Source organism: Cydia pomonella, chromosome 5 (genome assembly GCF_033807575.1).
Source record: "Cydia pomonella isolate Wapato2018A chromosome 5, ilCydPomo1, whole genome shotgun sequence".
NCBI lineage: Eukaryota > Metazoa > Arthropoda > Insecta > Lepidoptera > Tortricidae > Cydia > Cydia pomonella.
The window spans coordinates 4,613,452-4,636,386 of NC_084707.1; the positions used below are offsets into that span (position 1 = coordinate 4,613,452).

The 22,935-nt window shown below is 36.3% G+C and overlaps 2 protein-coding genes across 2 annotated transcripts; one reads left to right on the top strand and one right to left on the bottom strand.

Moving 5' to 3' along the window:
• The first annotated feature begins 1,963 nt into the window (after positions 1-1,963).
• On the top strand, positions 1,964-7,035 carry LOC133518468 (androgen-induced gene 1 protein-like). The gene is made up of 2 exons (XM_061852173.1): positions 1,964-2,842; positions 6,054-7,035. Exons 1-2 carry the CDS (start codon positions 2,672-2,674, stop codon positions 6,591-6,593), a joined length of 711 nt encoding a protein of 236 aa, XP_061708157.1. The 5' UTR covers positions 1,964-2,671; the 3' UTR covers positions 6,594-7,035.
• A 9,275-nt stretch (positions 7,036-16,310) lies between these two features.
• On the bottom strand, positions 16,311-22,127 carry LOC133518469 (androgen-induced gene 1 protein-like). The gene is made up of 2 exons (XM_061852174.1): positions 21,888-22,127; positions 16,311-16,898 (listed from the first exon to the last, which is right to left on the bottom strand). The coding sequence occupies exons 1-2, from the start codon at positions 22,038-22,040 to the stop codon at positions 16,359-16,361; spliced, it is 693 nt and encodes a 230-aa protein (XP_061708158.1). The 5' UTR covers positions 22,041-22,127; the 3' UTR covers positions 16,311-16,358.
• Positions 22,128-22,935: the final 808 nt, after the last annotated feature.

Below are 22,935 nucleotides of genomic sequence, written 5' to 3' on the forward strand. Positions count from 1 at the left end.
AAGAAATAAAACCCTTTTTCTTAAAGCCTTATATCTCAAGAACTATTTCATATACGGTGCTTATAATGGTAATGGTTTCATATAATGAGCTTGAATTGTTTCAAATTTAATATACTTTCTACATTATACAGCAAGTTTTGAGAAAAATCTATAGTTTTATAATAAAACTGCAAAAACTGAAAAAAAGTCCGAAATTATTGCAGTTTTTCGCAAATTATGCAGGGACAACAACTTTTTGTTTGCTTGCAAAATATAGTTTCACATTCCTACTCCAAATAACATAAAAAAAATACAGCTTTACATTATTGTTTTTTTATTGTAAGATTTGACCGCTGTAATGTACCTACATATTGCGAATTTTGTTATGTTTAAAGCGTGACAAGCAACGTCAATTACGCTGATTATATATATACCTAAGATAATAGATAATATTTAATATATATTATAATATTCAATATTTAATTTGTATGAAAAATAGGAAGTCTAAAGACTTTATAATTTTTACAGTACATATGGTGCTACTTTACCGCACTAGTGCGAAAATTAGCATATTACGTTACTGTGTCGAACATTTAAATGGCCATATGTTCTGTAAAACGTTGTACGATACATGTGCGAATAGGTAATTCGTAACTCGTGTCGATTTAAAACACTCCCTTCGATCGTAATTTATCGCCACTTGTTTCTAATTTCCTGTTTTTCGCACTTGTATCGTAATGTACTATTAAAGTTATTGATGAAGTGTCATCGTTTCAGGAGTACAATCTATGTTTAAGTTATTTGCTCGTGTCACAGGCCACACCCGGTATATCGAATGTCGATGCAATTAATTAACTTTAATTTGTATTTCGTCAGGTGATAACTCACTACCACAAGTGCTGAGCTATAATGAACCGTACTAGCACCAAAACAAGATTGTTTTTTGCTTAAGTAGTTTTTACTTATCACCTGACGATTTATTAATTAATTTTGTTATACCTATTTCAATGAAAAATAATGAAAATGTATTTTTATTATCACCACAATATCCGTGTCACATCACACGGATATGGTATCCAGAAAATATGAATAATGAGAGTGTTATCTGAGGCCCCTCAGAGTGATAATGTGACCCGGAGATGAGAAAAGTCTATCAAATGTCCGAGTAACACCATTATCAAATATTGCTCTATTCTCGTGGCGCCCAATGTACAATACAATGTACAGTCAGCTGCAGAGATAGTTGACCCCCTGTTAACAATTTTCTATGTAGGAGGGGGGGGGGGGAGGGGGTAGTTATCTGTGCAGCTGACTGTACAGTCTGTTTCAATGCAATTAATCTAGGTATTTTTATTGGTATCTAAAATTTATCTAAGATTTTTTTTCTCAGTTGTACCCAGTGGTCACAACTGAGTAAAAAATGGGTTTATTCTATAAAAAAAACCTAGGTTTTCCTTTTTTTCAAAATTGACAAAACAAAAAAATAAAATAAAGCGAAACCTATAAACCTAGAATATATTATGCTGAAGCGATCGCCATCAAAATCAAAGTGATTTGTTAAGATTTAGTTACTGGAAAACGTTTTCTCCCGAAATGGAATTTTGAATTACTTTGTTAGATTCAAAAAGTCTTCCCTCTTAATCGGAGGATTCGAAATAATCGAGATTCGATACAAACGGCAATGTCTAATATAGCTCCTCCGCTGTCTAAATTGCACGCCCGCAGGTGCTACCGCGGGTAAAATTCGTCGCACGCTCCGCGCCAGGGCTTTAACCGCAAAAAACGAAGTTCGTCAATTGGGGGCATTTTTCTGTCACTCTAATTACGTGTTAGTGCGAATGACAGAGAAAGATCCCCGCAATTTTCGAATTTCGATTTTCGCGGTAGGCCCCCAGTTAACTAAGGCTCCGTAGACTGGTGTTCTTCTCTCTCTCCCACTGAGCCTAAGCGTAAGCGAGATAAATGTGAGTGCTAGGGACCACGGATATAATTTGTTGTAACTTTTATTTAACAAAAAGCAAGTAGGATTTGAATTGAAATAAGTTTTTGGAAAACATTAAATTTTTGGTACAAGCTTTTATCGCTGACTGTACTTTTCTTATCACATGCAACTAGTGCTCATCAAGACAATTCTAAAAACCCTAAACACAATTAGGTTGTGTTATCGATCACAGAGTTCCTTAAGCCACGTCCTGTCTCCATCATCAGATCAGCTTGATGGTACCATAATATTGCATTGTCACCCGACTTACATATGTATGCAAACTTTCAGCTTCATCGGAAATCGGGAAGTGGGTCAAATTTAACTTGCAAGATTTGGCCCTTACATACATAGGTTCATTGCAAGTTAAATAAAAGCTTGTAAAAAATACTTACATAAATAGAAAACATACTGCTGCTTCGTATGCAGGATCACTACCTACTAGGCTAGGCCGTCAAGATAGAACTAGGTACAGACATAAACAAACTTAAAGCACAGTACCCTCTTTTCTTCACTCGGTCAAACATGTAGTAAGCCAATGAACTTGAAATTGTCATATCAACCCGTCCAGACACCAGTTATCTTCATAATAACTCACGGGCATAATCAGATAACTCCACGACTATAACTCATTCGTCTCCCGTCCGTCGGTTCAATCGGTCCTAGTCAATATCGAAAGGTCCTTACAGACCGTATCTGCTAGTATCTTCGATGTACAAAATAAACGAAATGTTGCTACGGCTATTCCATGTGTCTGCCGCGTCGCTGTTCTGGTATACTGCGTGGTATGACCAGAACTTCATAAATGTACCTTTCCCGAATGAGAAGTATGCGCAATATGCTTTGAAAGGGAGAGTTACTTTCCTGACGTTCTGGTGTTTGGTAAGTTGTTTTTAATAATTTAAATAAGGTAACGTAAGTGTTTGTCACTGACCCAATCGTTACTACATTCAAGGTGTTTTCAACGAACTAGAATAATTAGAAGTCTGGCTATTATAGAGCTCAAATATGACCCCACGTGTATTGCGCCGCGAGCGACTTAACTGTACAGCGCGCAGTTTGACAACGCCGAATATTGAAATGCCGCGCAAAAGGTTGGAATAACATTTTATTTCATCCAACCAAAAGTTTTATTGAACAATCACAACGTGATTAGTTAAAAGTTAATTGGTTCCATTGTGTTACGACTACTAAGCAATTTATATTTAAGTTATATGCATGCAAGTGTGTAAGCGTATGCTACTTTACTTTGTGACTTATATGTGTATGAATTAAGTACAAGCTATTTGGCTACGAGACCCTTTCACAGTCTCGATGAGTATTTTGGTAAATTATATGAGTAATTATTGCTTTTGACATTTAATGAAATATAATTATATAGTTATTAAATAGCTTGTATTTATTATTACTTGATGTAATTCACTGTTTTAAGGGTATTTTATTATTATTACTAGCTTTTATTTAGTTTCACCTGTCCCGTTGTCTGTCGGTCTGTAATCAAATCTTGCAAGTAAAATTTGTCCCACTTCCCGGTTTCCAATGAAGCTGAAAATTTGCAAATATACATATGTTTGGTGACAATGAAATATTATGGTACTATTGAGCTGATCTGATGATGGAGACAGGAGGTAGCCACAGGAACTCTGTGATAAAACAACGCAACCTAATTGTGATTGAGGTTTTTAGAATTGTCTCGATGAGTATTAGTTGCCTGTGGAAAGAAAGGTACAGTCAGCGATCAAAGCTTGTACCAAAAATGTTTTTTTTTTGCCAAAAACTTTTTTTTGGATATTTTTACAAGCTTTTATTTAGTTTCACCTGACCCGTTGTCTGTATGTCGGTCTGTAATCAAATCTTGCAAATTAAATTTGACTCACTTGCCGGTTCCCGATGAAGCTGAAAATTTGCATGCATATGTAAGTCGGGTGACAATGCAATATTATGGTACCATCGAGATGATCTGATGATGGAGACAGGAGGTGGCCATAGGAACTCTGTGATAAAACAACGTAAACATCCATTTGTCTATTTGGTATATTCATGGAGACGGGACTTACTATTAAAGATGTGTGTCAGATAATTGTCAGTCTTATAGACCTCTGTAGAGTCAGACCAAGACAAGTTGGCAGCGATTTTGATAGCCCAGCCTGTGCAAGTGTTAAGTAAACGTCATAATTTCATAGACGTTTGACGTTTAAATTAACACTTGCACTGTCTAGGCTGCCAAAATAGCTGCCAACTTATCTTAGTTTGACTCTATTATTATGGTCAATCAAAAGCAAAACTATATTTATTTAAACTATACAGTCCAGATAATATTGAAAAATATGTCGCTGACCATACATTATATCAAAAACGTTATTGATTTATTAAAAGTTAACACAAAAGAGTATTCTTCGGTATAAAACTCAGTATTTTCACTATTTCTTAGAGATGTAATGGCAATAATATGGGCGATCAAATTGAAATTGGTCCTTGCCCATAACCCTACCCAGTCTAGGAATCCTAATGGTATCTTTATTTATTTTTGAATTGTAACATACTAAATTATATTTTGGTCGTACCTGTACCCTTTCAAATTATGGAAGAGCGGGGCCTTCTGCCACAAGTATGTTATATATTTAAAAGAGGGTTCCAACCTTATTACTATTCAAATGTAAATGTAAAACTGTAAGCTGTAAGCATGTCTGAAATTTTAAAACTTAAACATCTTCAAATCACTACTGCAATTATTGTGTGCGAACATAATTTACTGCATACAATTACTTTTTAGACATATGATGTTAATTAAGTTTATCGTACTTATCTAAGTAATTAACACTAATGTTGCTAAGATGGCTCACGCTAGGACAGTCCGGGTCCAGAGGGCCTACCGCGAACTACGTTCGACGTGTTGCTTCTCTGTCGCACTTGTAAATTCGTACGTAAGTGTGACGGGGAGACAACACGGCGAACGTGGTTCGCGGTAAGCCCTCAGGTCCGGGTGAAGGCTTCCGACATTTCGTTTTCTAGGACGGGTGATCGATGATCACGTGAAGCTTTCTATAGAAAACTGAAGTGCCGGGACATTTTTACTGGAAATTTCCTCTTTTTTAATCATATTTTATTCCGCCGTTTTTTGTCAATAACTTAAAAATATATATTGTGTGTCAATAAATGCTTCGAATACATTTTTCCACACATCATTCCCAATCCTATCATGTATATTTAGGAGTAGTATCTCTATTTTTCACCGTCTTGAACTTGTCGAGTAGACTACTATGGCACCTAGTATAACACCTAGTGTTGTATCAGATTTCTTAGTTCTACGAGTATATCTCACCGGGACACCAAGGCAGCGCAACTGAGCAGACACCAGGGCTATAACCGCGAAAATCGAAGTTCGGGAATTGCGGGCATTTTCTCTGTCACTAATTACGTCCTAGTGAGAGTAAAAGAGAAAGATTACCGCAATTTGCGAATTTCGATTTTAGCGGTAGCCCCCAAGGTGCGATATCCTCCATAGAGCTGTATAAATTTTGTTGGTGGCCGGTGACTGGTTGCGCCGTCGTGGCGTCCCGGTGAGACATGGCCCTTATAGTCTCGGGTATGGATACAATTATTTATTTCAAAGGTTTTAATTCAAAGTTAGTTCAAAGTTTTTATTTGCTACAATCATGGTCAGGTACAATGTGACGGACTTAAAATAACATGGATCAACACAATTCACCATTTTTAGTGGCATGCACATTAAAATATACAATTTGAAATAAATAAATAAATTCAATTAAAATAAAATTAATATCATTTCAACTATAATAAAATAAAATCACAGTCATAAAGAATATACAAATTTACAATGTCAACTTCTAACCTAGGTATATCAATTATTAAAAAAACATTTAATTTATAAAAACATTTATCAATGAGCCAATGTCGGAGTTTCGGTTGAAATAAATTATCTGGTAGCAGTCTTAAATGTAGAGGAATATTATTATAAACTTTTCTTGACATCATGTAGCAGTTGTTATTATACTGGGCTGAATTAAATAGTGGCTGATTTATCCTATTAATATCTCTATTCCTTAACATACTTAACAATCTTTTGTTCCAGGTACTGCAAACACTCTATTTCACCGTCTCCGTTCTGAATGACTACATCGGCACTAATGTAGATAACCCAAAGCAGAACTTCATCTTACGCTCCATCAAGGACAAGCTGTTCATCCTCGCCTTCCCCGTCGCCCTCTACGTTACCTCGTTCTTCTGGGGCATCTACGCCATCGACAAAGAACTCATTTTCCCTGACTGGATCGCGAAGCTTATCCCCTCATGGGTCAACCACACCATGCATTCTTTAGTTCTTCTCTTCATCGTTTTAGAATTAATCATAAATTACAGGAGATACCCGTCTAGGTCTGTTGGGTACTCGATCGTCGTTTGTTTCAATTTTATATATACGTTTTGGTTCCATTGTGTTTACTATCAGACTGGGGTTTGGGTGTACCCTATTTATGGTGTGTTGAACTGGCCGGCTAGGATAGGGCTTCAACTGGCCAGTACTACTTTAGCGCTTGGATTTTACGTGCTGGGTGAGAAGCTGAATGAATTTGTGTGGACGAAAGTTGATAAGCAGAAGGTGAAAAGCAAATGAATAATTTATTTTATTAAATGGAAGTATAATTTAAAAACTAAAAGTCCCAAAGACATGCATATACTGTAGATAATTTAAGAAAGAAAGGTTGTTTGTTGAAGACCGAGCTGGCCTATGAAGTCTATGGTCCTGGGTTCGAATCCCGGTAAGAGCATTTATATCTGTGATGAGCCCAGATATTTGTTCCTGAGAAATGGGTGTTTTAAATGTATTTGTATGGGCCAGTGGGCAAGAAACAGAATCTCCTCGGGCAGAACTGTTGCAAAAGTGTCCAGCTGTCAGCTATAATCATAGTTCCAAATCTCTCCAGAGTAGCGCAAGAGTAGCTAAGAACCTAGGCGTTATTGACGGACTGAAGTGCGCTGTCTATGATTAGATTTTTTTCTCAAGTATTCTAGGTATTGTAGCGCCACCTATTTATCGTTGAGAGATTGATGGAGATTCTGTTCCTGTTAACTGATGGGAAGGGGGAAGATTCACGTGACAAATTGTATCCAATTCTATTTTATTGCGTGTTAGCTTGTCAAGTTTCATGCTTCCTTCTGAATGGGACTATACTTTATAAGTAGATACGTTCGATAGCTTATTTATTAAAATATACAAAGACTGTTTTTCTAATCCCTTTGTTTCATTTGAATCCTAACTCAATTGTAGGTGTATGTTCGCGGTGAGTAAGTTATTTCTGGTAAACCTTTTTTTTTAGAATAAAGGATGACTCACGCTAAACCGGGCCGCGCCGGGGACGGAGCGTCCGACACGTCATATTCTATGACGGCTGATCGGTGATCACGTGGTGCTTTCCATAGAAAACGATGCGCCGGAAGCTCCGGCCCGGCCCCTGCCCGGTCTAGCGTGAGTGATCCTTTAAGGACAATGGTACGATCCCACACATGATTGGCTTAAATAAAACTCAACAACCACGGACAGTACCTCATTAGACTCACAGAAAACCCTTCTCCTCCTCCCAGAAAACTGCAGTATTCTTCGTTGCCAGAGCTCAACGAGGGTGCGGAGCTGCGGAGTGTTAGGGTCGGCAGTGCGCATGTAACTTCTCTGGAGTTGCAGGCGTCCATAGGCTACGGAGACTGCTTACCATCAGGCGGGCCGTTTGCTTGTTTGCCGCCGACGTAGTATATTAAAAAAAATATTTCTGATATAAATTGATTTTTTCACTACACCAGGCCCTCTTGATTGTCCAAAAACTAAACTAGAAAGTTGCATTTTATTCACATGTCGGACAAAGTAATCAGATGCAAATTTTGAGTTGTTTCCTTATGTTAGCTGATGGAATTTACTTTTAAATGATGATTTTGAATGATACATTTTATACTTCGTTCATTTGGATTTGGTTTGGTTTGTATTTTTGGTATTTCATAGTTAGTATTTTCTTCGGGTTGATGTGGTGAAAAGTTGTGTTTCATTCGGAGGCTAAGTTTGTTTAACGGTTTGTTCAATTTTGGAATTTTTCGCTTGTTCGGGTATCAATATTAGCACGAGGGGTTAAACAACAACTTTGCCCCCTTATAAAACAAATAACTATTGGTGTATCGTGTTTTTTTATTATTTTTGTTTATTAAGGTTTACCAACAATTATTTACACCAATGCTTGGAATGATTATGGATTGAAGTTTATCCGCTGCGCCTTACCCTAAGGACGTGTACCTATTGTTAACTTAACTGTGGCTTTAGATAAACTGCCTCTAGTTCAGCCACACAAAATCACTAATTTTTGTTTTGTGAAAATCACTTATTTTTGTACTCAACAGAACTCGATAAACCCACAGAAAATAATTTGTGACCACGGCCGGCAAAACGTCCCACTTCATCGCTTGCCATAAGGACGAGATTTGCTTGTATCTTTATACGAATAACCGTCCAAGGCGTCTTTATGGCAAGCTACAGTCGAGTTCATAAATATGTACACATTTCTCCACTTTAATCCATTGCAATAAGGTGAAAACATTTATACTTATTTATGAACTCCACTGCACAAAGTGGGACGTTTTGCACACTCAGACGGCCAAGGAAAGAAAATACTACATTAGAGCTTTAAGGCGAGGTAAATCTCCTATAAAAATACCTCTAGAGGCTCCAGAGTGGACGTAAAGTGTAAGGCCTCATTAGTAAAGCCTAAATATACTTTTTCCTCGAATACCACCGGATTACTGCCTCTCGTTAACTCCGCTTAATGATCGCACTTTTGGGGTTCAGTGGGCAGAAAAACTTTTTTATAAATATTATATAGGCTGCTTCAATTGTAGTAGATAAAGCAACGCGCCTTTTATAGTTTTACGATGTTCATTTCAGATGCAGAGGTCAAATCTGTAAAATTCAAAGAAAACAATTCAGCAAAAGTTGTCTTAAGTAATAATATGTATAGTCCCAGTCATAGAGGTAGGTAAAGTATCTCAGGTGTAGAGGTAATTATGACCATCGAAAAAACTAATCCCAGACATAGAGGTTTGTTTTATTTCCCTAACAGAGGTAATTCAGTGCTTCTGTCGGGATTTCAGCGTAAGTCCTAGCTGTGGAGGTTTCTTACTTACCCAGGCCCCATTGTAACTTTTACTTTAATTTAAGTACAACTTTTATTATATTATAAAGCTGACTATCGTGTCATTCACGAAGACGCGTGCCTATATTCGTATTGTCATGTTATTAAAGGTTAGATTTGACAAATTCGCACGTCATCGTTAATGACATGAACTATACCCATTCAATGTACAAAAGTTTGTAACAAGATAAAAGTATCTACCTTTTTATAGATAGTGTTATTACCTAATATTGATGCTGGGTCTCGTTTTCTCTTACACTTATACATCGCATCCTCCTACTCAAGCATTTTTAAAGATCTTGCGGTGTCTACCCAATGTAATCAATTACTTTTGTACTGTTTTTGGAAATCCTAGACAGGAACCGTAAAAAAATCTTCAAGATTAATTCATTTTCTTAATTGAGCACATTGGGCATGACGAGAATAGAGTACTAATACTAATTACGAAAAAATAAATAATGAAATAAACTTCAATCACCATGAGCTCAATACAATTAATTGAAGATCGAAGCTCATAAAGTAGGCTAATAAGTAGGCTATAGACGGTGGGATTAATTACAGGTAATTGTAGATTAAATTATTTCAAGATATCTGTCTGCAGAAAAAAACATTCTATAACTAATTTAAATCGATATTATTCTAGTTACCATACAGAACGAATGATTATATGATTGTGATTGCTGTGGTTTTTCGTTAACCTTTTAAACAAATCTATTAAGCTTAGAATAAATTTAAAAATGTTTTTTTTTTGTCCTTGGGTGAGACTTGAACTCACGGCGTCTAGATTGATACTCCAGCGCTCAGCCGCCAAAAACTCAACCATAGCCAGCGAATCTTTCCTAGACCCATCTAGGGGACCCTAGCGACATCTACCGTAAGAGTGTTATACTTCTTAAACGGCTACCGGAGTTCCAAGTCTTATTCGAAATTCACCCGTTACGATGTGCTACCCTTACTAAATTAATTCACTTTTAAATTTATTCTAAGCTTAATAGCATCGTTCGCAGATGTTTCTGCATGTTAAAAATTAAGTTTGTTGTACCTATTGGTTTCGATAAAATTAAACACTTAAATAGTCTGTAACGTGAAGAAATATACGCTATGTACACATTTTTAAACTGAAACTCATCTAGTAATTTGAGAATGCTGAAAAATGTTTCATGATAAATACGACGAGATAAAAACGCCCAAACGCTCGTGATTGAAAAGAACTCATTTGTAAAGTCCTTCTATTCCAACGTGCACTAACAAAACGCTTCGATCGGAATTCTATTCAAAGAGTCACCCATCACTCCTATCTGTCCTTTTGTGGCGCGAAAAATCCCGTCAAAAATGGCGTCGGAAAATGTTGGTGCTCCAAAATATGCAGTTGCGTTTCAGTATTTCGTTTTAAGTTTAGGCTGAAGTACAGATTGAGTAAGGATTGTTTAGGGTTTGAGTGTTTTCAAGCGGAGAGAAGTATGTACATATTACCTAAATTAATAATGTTTGATCTTTATACAAAACAGCGTTCACCGCATTATGTAAAGTATCAGCGACGGAATATGAAGACGAAGCTCTCAGAACATTTTTACAAGTTTTTTTATTTAATATTAACGAATGTATGTAACGGATAAAAATCTTGCAAGACAAATTTTCCGATGAAGCTGATGCATACATATGTAAAACATGACCAGAAATATATGATCACTGTCAAGAGGGCGCTGTTATTTTCATGTATAAGGTGACAGTTCAATTTAGTATGAAAAATTTAGTTCCAATTAAATTCCGCAATATGGCGCGTGATCATATATTACTGGTCAGGCTTTAAGTCGGTTGACAATGCAATATTATGATACCATCGAGTTGACCTGATGATGGAGGCCATGGTAGTGTTCGATGAGAATTAGTTGCCTGTGGAAAGAAAAGTACAGTCAGCGATAAAAACTAGCACCAAAAATGAAAATGACAAACATTTATTGACTTCGAAAAACAACCATACTAGGACTGACACTTATTTGACATATATCACTGAACGTTATCCCTTCTCCATAAATACACCCCGCCTGCAGCTTTGAATATTAATTACAGTTCGTGTCATCCACGATGACGCGCAGATTTGTCAAATCTAACCTTTAATAACATGACATTACGAGTACATGACGCGCGTCTTCATGAATGACACGATCTATACACATTAAACCATTTCCCGCTATTAAAAAAAAGTTGAGATTGGTCCATAATAGTTTTGAATGGTTAAAATAAAATTCTATACGTCATACCTCTTGCGCAGCATTGCACTATTTGACGTTGTCAAACTGCGCGCAGTATAGTTGAGTTGCTTGCGGCACAATACACATGGGGTCTTTTTTAAGCTCACACATTAATAGTTATTCATGTCCGTTAGTGTTTCCAGCTAAACTAGTAGGAAAAAAAAGAGAAAGTTTTTTCGGAAGTACTGTAACTGAAATTTGCATTATTATCTTCGAAAAAAAACTTGAAAAATACGAGTCGTTTAGATATTTTCCCGTATATTTATAGGTTTTTTAAACGCCAGTCCCGCCAAATTGTTTTTTTCTAGTCACTAAAAAATATGTCGCGTTTTACGCTTGACCACTTCACGCCCTCACGCGTAAGCTGCACGGCGCTAAATCGTTAGCTTAAAATAAACAGGGGTGCATATTAATTTACTTTTTTGCAAGTATTTGCTTGCCGTTTTTACATTATTTGGCGATTAAAGAAACGTTTTACATAATGCGACAAAGACTTCAATGTGAGAGATACTTAGTCTACAGATGTCCAATAAGATTTTACGTGCTCCTAGGAATATCGGATATGACAAACTTGAAGAGCAAATTAAAAATGTAAAAAGCCCTAACTAACTTAAGGATGTCACATTTTAAAATATATCAATAATCGCATACATAAATAAATCGCATATATAAAAATTAAAGGATTGGGTTATTTATTTTGATAGGATAGGTTGACGAAAAAAAAGGGAAAAGCGTCCAAGGAACAACACACCTGATGTACCTTGGACATATCCCATTGTGCCTCGGACATGATAATTTTAATTACTAAATTTATAATATAATCATAGAAATAATATTTATAATGAAATCATAGAAATTTTTAGCATATTTACGTCATTCAGTATATTTTACCTTAGAAAAATATACTTAGCAATGGTCATATTTTATTTCGGCCTTAAACATTTTAGGAATCATTTCTAAGATCGATTACTTGGTAACTTACAACGCAGATAACCAATAATTAGAAATACGGCAAATGAATAACCTTATTAAGTTAAAAAATATATATTTACATTTTTATCTAGAACGGGCCAAGGTACAACATATTTTCGGTGTCCGAGGTACAACAAAGCAACTTTTTGGATCAGTAAGCTTCGTAATAGACCTTCCAATTGAGATTAGGTTGTTATGATCCTACGTTCGAGTAGCTAATTAACTTAACTTTAACCTTTAGCAAAACATGAAATAATCATCCTTGACGTAAAGTTCGACATTCTGACTTTTCATAACACTATTTTTTTTGTAGATACCGCCCGCTCTCAAGTTTCGTTGGTAGCTTGATTTTGATAGTTAAGAATAAAGTTTCAAATAATATAAATGAAATATATCAATAACCTTGGCAATGTGGATATATTGCCAGCTGTCCGAGGTAAAAACTAGGTCCAAGGTACAACAGTTTACCCTGTGTTAGGGATTATAATTATAACTCAATGTTTTTAACTGTTGACGTTTCACTTAATATTTACATCACATATTGACGTCTGTTTAAACTGTCATAGAAATCAAACATGCAAAAAAAAAAAAACCGAGAAAATTTCAAGGGAAATATGCGATATTTGAAAATTCTCTTTTCTAATCATGTCCCGATTGTAACGTCGTCAAATAATACATAGTTTAAATTATGCCAATACGAAGAAATAAAATGAATCAAAGAACGCATTTAAATATCACATACTCTTACACTATTATGAATATTGCTGACTGTTTCCAACGTTATCAATCCTCAAAGTGCCCTAACCATAACCCCTATTTCCGTCCACATCACGTTAACGGCAATCATTTGCGAAAACAATTAATTCGGCCAACGGATCAAATGGCCTGTTTAGGGGTTCTTATGCGTAATTTACGAGTTACGAATAGGTTATGCAATTAACAGAACTATTTAGTTATATCGGTTCAGTACAGTTCAGTAGGGGAGACCGAGGTATAACACTCTTTTGTGGTGCGACCGAGGTATAAGCAAATAATTAAAATATGAGAAAAAAAACAGATTCCGAATGGAAAATAGTAAGACGAATTCCGAGCTATGACATATGGAGGCCGATACCAATTTAACAATTTTGCAATGGATTTTAACTGATTTTGACATGACCTTGACGATAGTCTTGGTGATCGGCACGCAAGCACTACTGTCACTTCATTTCGCATGCACCAATCAGCGTGAACGATCATCAAGGTCGTATCAAAAGGAACCGTAACAAATTCTTAAATCTGAATCGGGCTCTTGGGCTACAAACGCGAAAATCGAAGTTCATCAATTGCGGGCATTTTTCTCTGTCACTCTAATTACGTCTTAGTGAGAATAAAAAAGAAAGATCCCCGCAATCTGCGAATTTCGGTTTTCGCGCTAGGCCCCCAGACCGCGTAGCCAATGTGCAAATCGCTTACGCTCCGTAGCGTACGAAGCGCAACTTTCTTCGTCGTACTATATGGATGAGGGATGAGTGAAAGAGAGAGATGACTAGATGACTACGCTACGCCACGGAGCGTTAACGATTTGTACGTTGGCTAGCACCGGGTGTCAGTCGCGGCAAGACGTGCCGGTGTTTTAAAAAGTTTGTGGCTTGACGACACAACCGTTGTCCTGAGGGCAAAAACACATGCGCAGTTGGCCGAGAGAATACATGAGGCTTGTGACCAATAGCGTTGTTTCCAATTTTTGAAAAACGCTTGTATTGCGTTCTGTATTAACTAAAAGTTGCCCTAAAAATTAAACTTTTATACTAAAAACGGCTTTAAATATGTTAAATTAACAATATATATTTTACAGATGCTTTCGCGCCCAAAACGCTCTTTGAAAATTGTGTGACGTCACAGTTTACGGTTTGACACATAACTACATACACACGTAGAAGATACGAACTGTCAACTGACATTTGTCATTTGTTGTTTATTGCTTAACTGTCAACAGTGTCAATCCGAGAGTAGTGACGTCATCAGAATCTTCAAAGACGTTTCGAGTTTGGTCACGTGACGTGTGCCAAAAGATATTTTAAATTCAATATTTACAAAAATATGGTCATTACAGGTCCCCTAAAAGTAATTTAACATGTTCTTATAATCCAAATGAATTTATTGGGATATAATTCTGCTCTAAGATTTGTAGATGGAAACAACCCTATTACAAACATGGTATTCATCAAATGGCCTACTGTTGAATATAACGAAATCCAATGTTATGATATTCTCGGGTTGCAGCACCACGGTGCCTCCAATGCCACTATGTAAAAACAAAATATCTGGGTTTCATACTTGACTCGAATCTTAACTGGAAGTGACGTTTGCATGCCAAATCATCAACGATCATAATGTAAATTCATATAGATTAACATAAGAATAATTTATACTGTAATTTATCGTTATAAAAATAAATAAACCAAATCAAAATCAAAAACAGTAAGTGTGACATTCCTATTGCGACCACAGTACTATTTACTAAGTACTAGTAATCATGTAGGGTTACTGTTGCGTAGGGTGGCCCAAAAATATAAAGTTATGACAATTCCTTTTTCACACGCGTTTTTTTTATTCCAATATCCTACGTAAAAAGTATCCATAGCAAAATTTAGAGCAATTAAACATCATTTAGAGGTGCGATAAATGAAACAATTCTGCCATCCAAAATTGTATGAAAATTAATTGACCCGTCAATAATTCTGTTTTGGAGATGTCTTTAAGGGCTCTTTATACGTTTTATCTATTAGTTATATTATAAGTATGTAAGTATGATATTGCAAATCACAAAATCATTAGCAAATGAGTTCAAATTTGGTACATAGATAACTATTCCATAATATAATAAAGGGATCCTCGTGAAGATAAAATCTATTCCACTTTTTTTTCATACAAAGTTGGTCCACCCTACTGTTGTAGAATCCTAACACAAATATCACCTTTAATCTCAATTATACACACAATCCTTACCCAATCTGCACTTCAGAGCCTAAACTGAAAGCGAAATAACATATTCCGAGAGCACGAAAATTCCGACGCCATTTTTGACGGGATTTTTCGCGCCACAAAAGGACAGATAGGAGTGATGGGTGACTCTTTGAATAGAATTCCGATCGAAGCGTTTTGTTAGTGCACGTTGGAATAGAAGGACTTTACAAATGAGTTCTTTTCAATCACGATCGTTTAGGCGTTTTTATCTCGTCGTGTTTATCGGAAAGCATTTTTCAATATTTTTTGCACCTGAGGGCAAGAGATGTAAAATGTTAATAACTAGATAAGATTCGGTAATAAAGAATATCGACTATGTTTCGTTATACACTGAGTGTCAAATTTACATATCTGCCGTGCAATCTTTAAACCACCGTTTCTGGAATAATATGATTTCGAGATAAACGTAAAATGTTGGCTTAAAGTGGTATATTTTTGGTGATCGAATAGAGTTCCAGTTCTGATGATTTCATGTGCAGTTATGAAAAGACACTCGAAGGTCGGGACGTTAATCGCCCCTTGAAAGACAACATCTGACATCGCTAAATTGACTAATTTTAATAAAAAAATATAGATCAGATAACGAGATAGCAAGCTTAAAACAAATGATAAAGCTTATCATATTTTGTTTATTAGCATTTAAATCTGTGACCGAAAACAAAGTCATAAATATTCGTACTTAAGGCAAAGCACAGGTATAAATTTCAAGTACCTAATCTTCATTATGTAGTATACGAGAAATAATGTATATCACTGCGGAAATAGTTATTCAAATACATATAAGTATCACTTATGCTAGATCGGCCGAGCCGAAGCGTCTGACACGTCATTTTCTATGACTTCCATAGAAAACGAAGCATCGCAACGCAATCTCCGGCCCGGTCTAGCGTCATCCCGGTCATCCTTTAGGGTAAAAATGAAACAAAGGCATTAGAAAAACAGTCTTTGTATAATTTAATAAGTTACCCAATAATCCTCTCATTTGCTCTTCACCTTCTTCTTATCAACTTTCGTCCACACAAGTCTATTTAGCTTTTCTCCCAGAGAGTAAAACCCGAGCGCTACAGTAGTACTGGCCAGTACAAACGCCACCCTAGCCGGCCAGTTCAACACATTCAATATAGGATACACCCAAATCCCAGTCTGAAAGTAAATGCAATGGAACCAGAAAGTGTATGTTAAATTGAAACAAACGACAATCGAGTACCCAATATATTTAGACGGGTATCTCCTGTATGTTATGACTAGTTCTAAAACGATGAAGAGAAGAATTAGAGTGTGCATTGTGTGGTTGACCCATGAGGGGATGGCGTTGGCTATTTTATCAGGGAAGATGAGGTCTTTGTCGATGGCGTAGATGCCCCAGAAGGCCGAGGTGACGTAGAGAGCGACGGGGAAGGCGAGGATGAACAGCTTGTCCTTGATGGAGCGTAAGATGGAGCTCTGCTTTGGGTGATCGACATTGGTGCCGATATAGTCATTCAGAACGGAGACGGTGAAGTAGATTGTTTGTAGTACCTGAAACAAAAAATTGTACATTTAGCAAACTTAAAAATAGTGGCTCTGTGAGCTGTAGACCTCGCGAGGAAAAGTTAAAGCCTCGGTAAAGAGTTCCATTTTGTACCATTTGGCGTTGAAACTAGGTCTCTAGGTCAGAAATCGCGAAGCGTCTGGTTGACGTAACTGGTGACCGAAGAGGTGCTTCCTCGCACATTGTATCAGTATTGCGATACAACGAGGAAATGCCGCCAGCATCCTTGGTACAATGCCTCAAGGGTCTATTTTAGATTTAAGCTAGATATAGTAATCCTCTGTATATATCCATTATGTATTAAGTGGTGTGGTTATTGTAAATAAAATGTCATTCACTGAATTATTACTCGATATAGGTAATTTTAATTATTGTTAGTATAGCTAGAGTCAATGTCAGATATTTACAGTTTCATTAAGAATGTATCAATGTGGTGCTGGTGGTGGCTGGTGGTGGTGGTGCACGTAAATAGATAAAAAACTGGCCAAGAGCATGTCGGGCCACGCTCAGTGTAGGGTTCCGTAGTAACTCTTCCGTCACAATAAGCTAAACTGGAGCTTAAAGTATAGTAAATATAACTATTTAACATCAAGTCTGGTGCCTTGGTTAACACCAAGGGATGAAATGGTACCTTTCACCCGAGTTAAACAAATAGGCAAATTTGCATAATCAGTACCAGTAATTAAAGTACGTCTTTTTACTATGAAGGGAAAACTTTTTGCGATAACTCAAAAACAGCTAAACTGATCATGTCCGCTATAGTTTTCATTTAATGTCTTTCTTAAGCTCTACTTCTACGATTTTTTTCATATTTTTTGGACCTATGGTTGTATGGTTGTATGTATGGTTGGACCTATGTGGTATTGCACAAAAGTTAGAGGGGGGGACACAATTTTGTTTTCTTTCGGAGCGATTATCTCCGAATATATTCATTTTATCAAAAAATGTTTCTTGAAAACCCCTATTAGTTTTGAAAGACCTTTCCAACGATACCCCACACTAGGGTTGAAGCGAAAAAAAAAATTTCACCCCCACTTTATGTGTAGGGGTACCCTAAAAAAAATTTTTTTTTAGATTTTATTGTACGACTTTGTCGGTTTTATTGATTTATATATCCATGCCAAATTTCAGCTTTCTAGCACTAACGACCACGGAGCAAAGCCTCGGACAGACAGACAGACAGACGGACATGGCGAAACTATAAGGGTTCCTAGTTGACTACGGAACCCTAAAAAAGGAATGAACACTTTTAATTAATATTATTTACTTCCAGGAAGAGTAACAATTGTTATCAATGTTATCATGATTTAGAATTTGCTTGCTTCCGATATCGATATTATCGATAACACTTAAGTCGATATATAATTAATTAATCACAGCACTGGTAATTTTTTGCCCCAGAAAAACCGAGCTATGATTACGAGTACCTACAACTCCGCTAGTTTTAATCTAGTATGTATTTTATGTCATTTAAAATGATGTATATTCCCATTTGATGTAGTACTGACATTACATAATTACAGTAATTACTCATAGCACAGCTGATTACGAAGTCGTCAATTACCGCAAAACGCAGTCATTGAAGTGTAGTGTGTCTAAAGCTATGGCCACAACATCAACATAAGTAAAAAATACATAAATATTGAAGGACAATAATACACAAATCGACCTAGCCCCAAAACTAAGCAAAGCTTGTACTATGGGTACTAGGTGGCGATATACATACGTGTTTATATACATAGAAAACACCCATGACTCAGGAACAAATACCCGTGTTCATCACGCAAATAGATTCGAACCCCGGACCATCGGCTTCATAGGCAGGGTTACTACCCACTAGGCCAGACAAGTCGTCAAACAACATGCTTGTTTACTTATTTAAGCTTTATTGCACAAAATTAAAACTTAATGTACAAAAGGCAAACTTAATGCTATGAGGCATTCTCTACCAGTCAACCTTAGGGCTTAGTGCATTTAAAACTAAATAACTCATTATTGAAATAAAAATATCATCACTAAGTTGTTTTTAAGATTAAATGAAACAGTAAGGCGCATATGAGTGATATAGTGGAAATATTTGCGGTCATCGAGTGGAGTCTCGGTAGCTCAGTTGGCAGGTCTATGGGCTAGTGATCCAGAGTCGCGAGTCTCGCCCAAGACAGTGAATTTTTCAATTTTTTCGTTATTTCTACGTTTTGTGGTATCGTTTACGTTTCTGCTTCTAGTAGTTAAGTAATTTATACAGTTAGACATGACCATAAAAAATTAAATCCTTTTGTCTGGCGCAGAAAATAAAAGCATACAAGTTAAGGTTAACCAAATGATTGATATAGCCGATATAATGATAAGATTTAGCCGATTTAAATCATTCACATTATTTAAATGATTGTTACTTACTGGTGGAAAACTTGAAACCTATATTTGCCTATACCCCACAACAACAACAACAACAATAACAATTATAACAATAACAACAGTACACACAAAAACACAACAACAACACAACAATAACAATTATACCCTTGATATCTTATGGTTTTCCGAACAAATACCTAATAAATAAATATTTGGTCTGTATATCTATGGCCTAATACCTAATTAGAAACTAAGTCTAAGTATTATATTAAAAACAAAATAAACGCTCAGTTGAAAATATAATCAAATTTATTGTTACATATACACACGTATGTGAATGTGAACACGCCTTTAGCAATATCAGATTAAGTGGTCGGCCTTGATTCTAACAAACAATATACAATAGTAGGTATACATAGTGTACATATCTACATAATATAGTTGGGGTCAAAGTTTCTTTCCGTGACTTGCTATTTGCGAAATATAAGTATTGTTGTAAAAAACACCTTTTACATCGTAAATAGGCGTGTGACGACTGTGGCCTCATTATCGAGACATATTTTTATTTTTATTCGAAAATTAAAAAAAATATCCTAAAACTACACTAAATTACATAAATAATTATAACATGTGGAGTATTCATTTGGATTAGCAACTGTAGCTCTGGTAAGAATTCGCGTTATTTGTTTATTGTTAACATAAATCGACATGACACTGGCACATTAATAAAAAGCAATATATAAAAAAAAATATAACATGTCAAATTGCTTAATTTTATTGTGAAGTATCATGACAGCTTAGATTTACCTAGCTTGATAGAAAAAAATCCTGAAAACATTTCAAATTTTCATTTATTTACAGTTGTATAATCGTTATCCTGCATATCATAGCAGTATAATTTTAGTAAATATATAAATAAATAAATATCAGGGGACATCTTACACAGATCATCTTACCCCCAAACTAAGCAAAGCTTGCACTATGGGTACTAGGCGCGGATATATACATACTGATATACATGGATAGTATAAGTGATATTGCCGAGCGATCTGACGAGCAAAATTTGAGATATTTAAGTTGAGATTTTTTGGACTATATAGGCCAATAGGGTTGTTTTACTCCTCCCTTCCGACGTGTCGGAAGCCGGTGTTGCTCGAAGCCAAAACTAGATAGTTTGGTTGTTTTACAGTAAATAAAAGTGAACCTACACCAGCCTGCTAAGTGAATCGTTACCTACTTAATAATACTAGATTTATGTCATACAACTTTAGTACTAATTACCTAGACATAATAACATCACAGGTCTTAAGATCAATTGTATGCAGTAGATTTATGTTCGTTCATAATAATTGCAGTTGTGAGTTCAACTTGTACACCAGCTCGTAAAGGCACTTTATTCTTCAATTTATGTGAAAGTTCCATTTCATCCACAAGAGTGGCAAAGTAATCTAATGCAAATTTGGAGTTGTTTCTTCATGTTGGCTGGTAGAATTGATTTTTCATTTAACAACGTAATTTTTTTAAATTTAGTTTGTAATATTTTACAATTAGTATTTTCCTCGTATTAGTGTTGTGAAAAAAGTTTCATTCGGGAATAAAGTTTGTTTTTTCCCTCGTGCCTTGAAACCCTTGCAAGTCCCGCAACGCTTAAGATTCCATTATCGAACTACTTGCTACGCTCGTGGTGAAATCTTTGAATCTTTCGCTTTCTCGGGTTGATACCCGATATTAGCATTATATTGATATATTATAGCACGAGGGATTTTTAAACAACAACTTTCCCTCTTCTTAAACAAATAACTATATATTGTACTATTTGCACGCATTTAATATTAATTATTATATTCTTTTCCGAAATTTTAACACAAGGTAACATCAAACTTAACATTAGAACGAGGCTCTTCACTTTTTGCTCCCAACGTGTACTTGATTTTTTCGGCCATCTGAGCAGGACAGAGCCAGATAGTCTGGAAAAGCTCATAATCACTGGCTGCATGGCAAGGAAGCGTAGGGCTGGACGTATGGCCACGCGTTGGGCGGACAGAATAACGTCTTATTGAAAGCTGGCATATACTGGGCCCTAGATAGAGCAGCTTGGAGAGCAATGGTGAAGTCTCCACAGTCCTTACGTCCCTCAGCCATGAGGATACGGACGGCAACGAAGAAGAAGAAGAAGTTCTCGTCATCTGACACTTAACATGTCATTCAGTTGTCGTGCATTTCGTTCGTACTTGTCCGTATGTATTGGGGCAAAGAGAAGCACGATAACTAATTAATATGATTCTAATATTCTGATGTCAGCGTACGTTCGAATTGACTTGTTAGTCTTACATACTTAATTTACTTCTATGATGCTTAGAAAATTATCTAACAAACTTATAAAAAGCGTTGTATGACCTATAAAATATAATATCAGAGCCCCTAGTGTAAATTTATCCGATTTCGTAATGTGATGTACGTGTTTGCGTTGTCTCATTTAGTATGGGATTTAGAAACAGCGCGCCAAGCAGAACGTTTTGAAAACTCAAAATCCCATACAAAATGAGACTTAACGCAAACGCGTACGTCACGTTACGCCATCGAATAAATTTACACTGAAATAATAATTATAAACAACTCACCAAACACCAGAACGTCAAGAAAGTAGATCTCCCTTTCAAAGGATACTGCTCATAGGCCTTATTCGGAAACGGTATATTCACGTAATTCAGGTCGTACCACACTGTATACCAGAACAGCGACGCGACAGACACATGGAAGAGACGTAGCAACATTTTGTCCAGTGTGTACAACACTAACAGATATCACGGTGAGTCCACACCGCACCGATTCGACTGACGGACGGGCGGCGAATGAGTTCATAGTTGTGGCGTTATCTGATTATGACCGTGATTGTTATTAAGAAGATAACCGGTGTCTGGTCGGGTTGATATGATGGTATCGGGTTCATTTGCATGCTGTTTGACCGAGTGACGAAACGAGTCTAAATAGATCTAAAGTGGAGTTCAATAGAAAAGGCAAATGACGTAACCTAATTTTAATTTTTTTATTTCGTAGTCACGCACTTTTTGTGGACCACCATGATTTTATCGACATTTTATATACTTAAATCTTTTGTTTATATCAATTACTGCGGTGGCAGCATGGTTCCATTTTTATCACTTGTCACTATGCTTGTCACTTTCACGCTGATATACTTGTTAGAATGTGACAGGCATGGTGACAAATGATAAAGAGCTGACCATCTTAGCCCTACTGGTTAAAATATATGTTAATTATATGAAAACGAATCACTTTGTGAGAAATTTTCCGTACAGATTAACCTCTGTTCATTGTTCTGGGGTATATAATCGCTAGCGTAAAGAGATGAAGGTTGCATGACCCCGGAGTCGAGACGCCGCCGGAAGAGATCCGATCCTGACTATTCTGAACAAGTCTTGAACACAACTAGAAGATAATTTAATTTTATTTAGGTTTTTTTTTAATCTGCTAAATTTGCTTTAAATGAGTGACGTCCGCCGCCGGATTACTGTCGTAATCATGACGTTCAAAGCGTCACTCATTTTATCAAGGAAATTGAGTAGCGTCAAGGCTACAGCAGTAATGCCGCAACAGTAATGTAGCTGCAGTTGACATCAGAATGTCACCTTAAAGGCGCTTAGCATACTG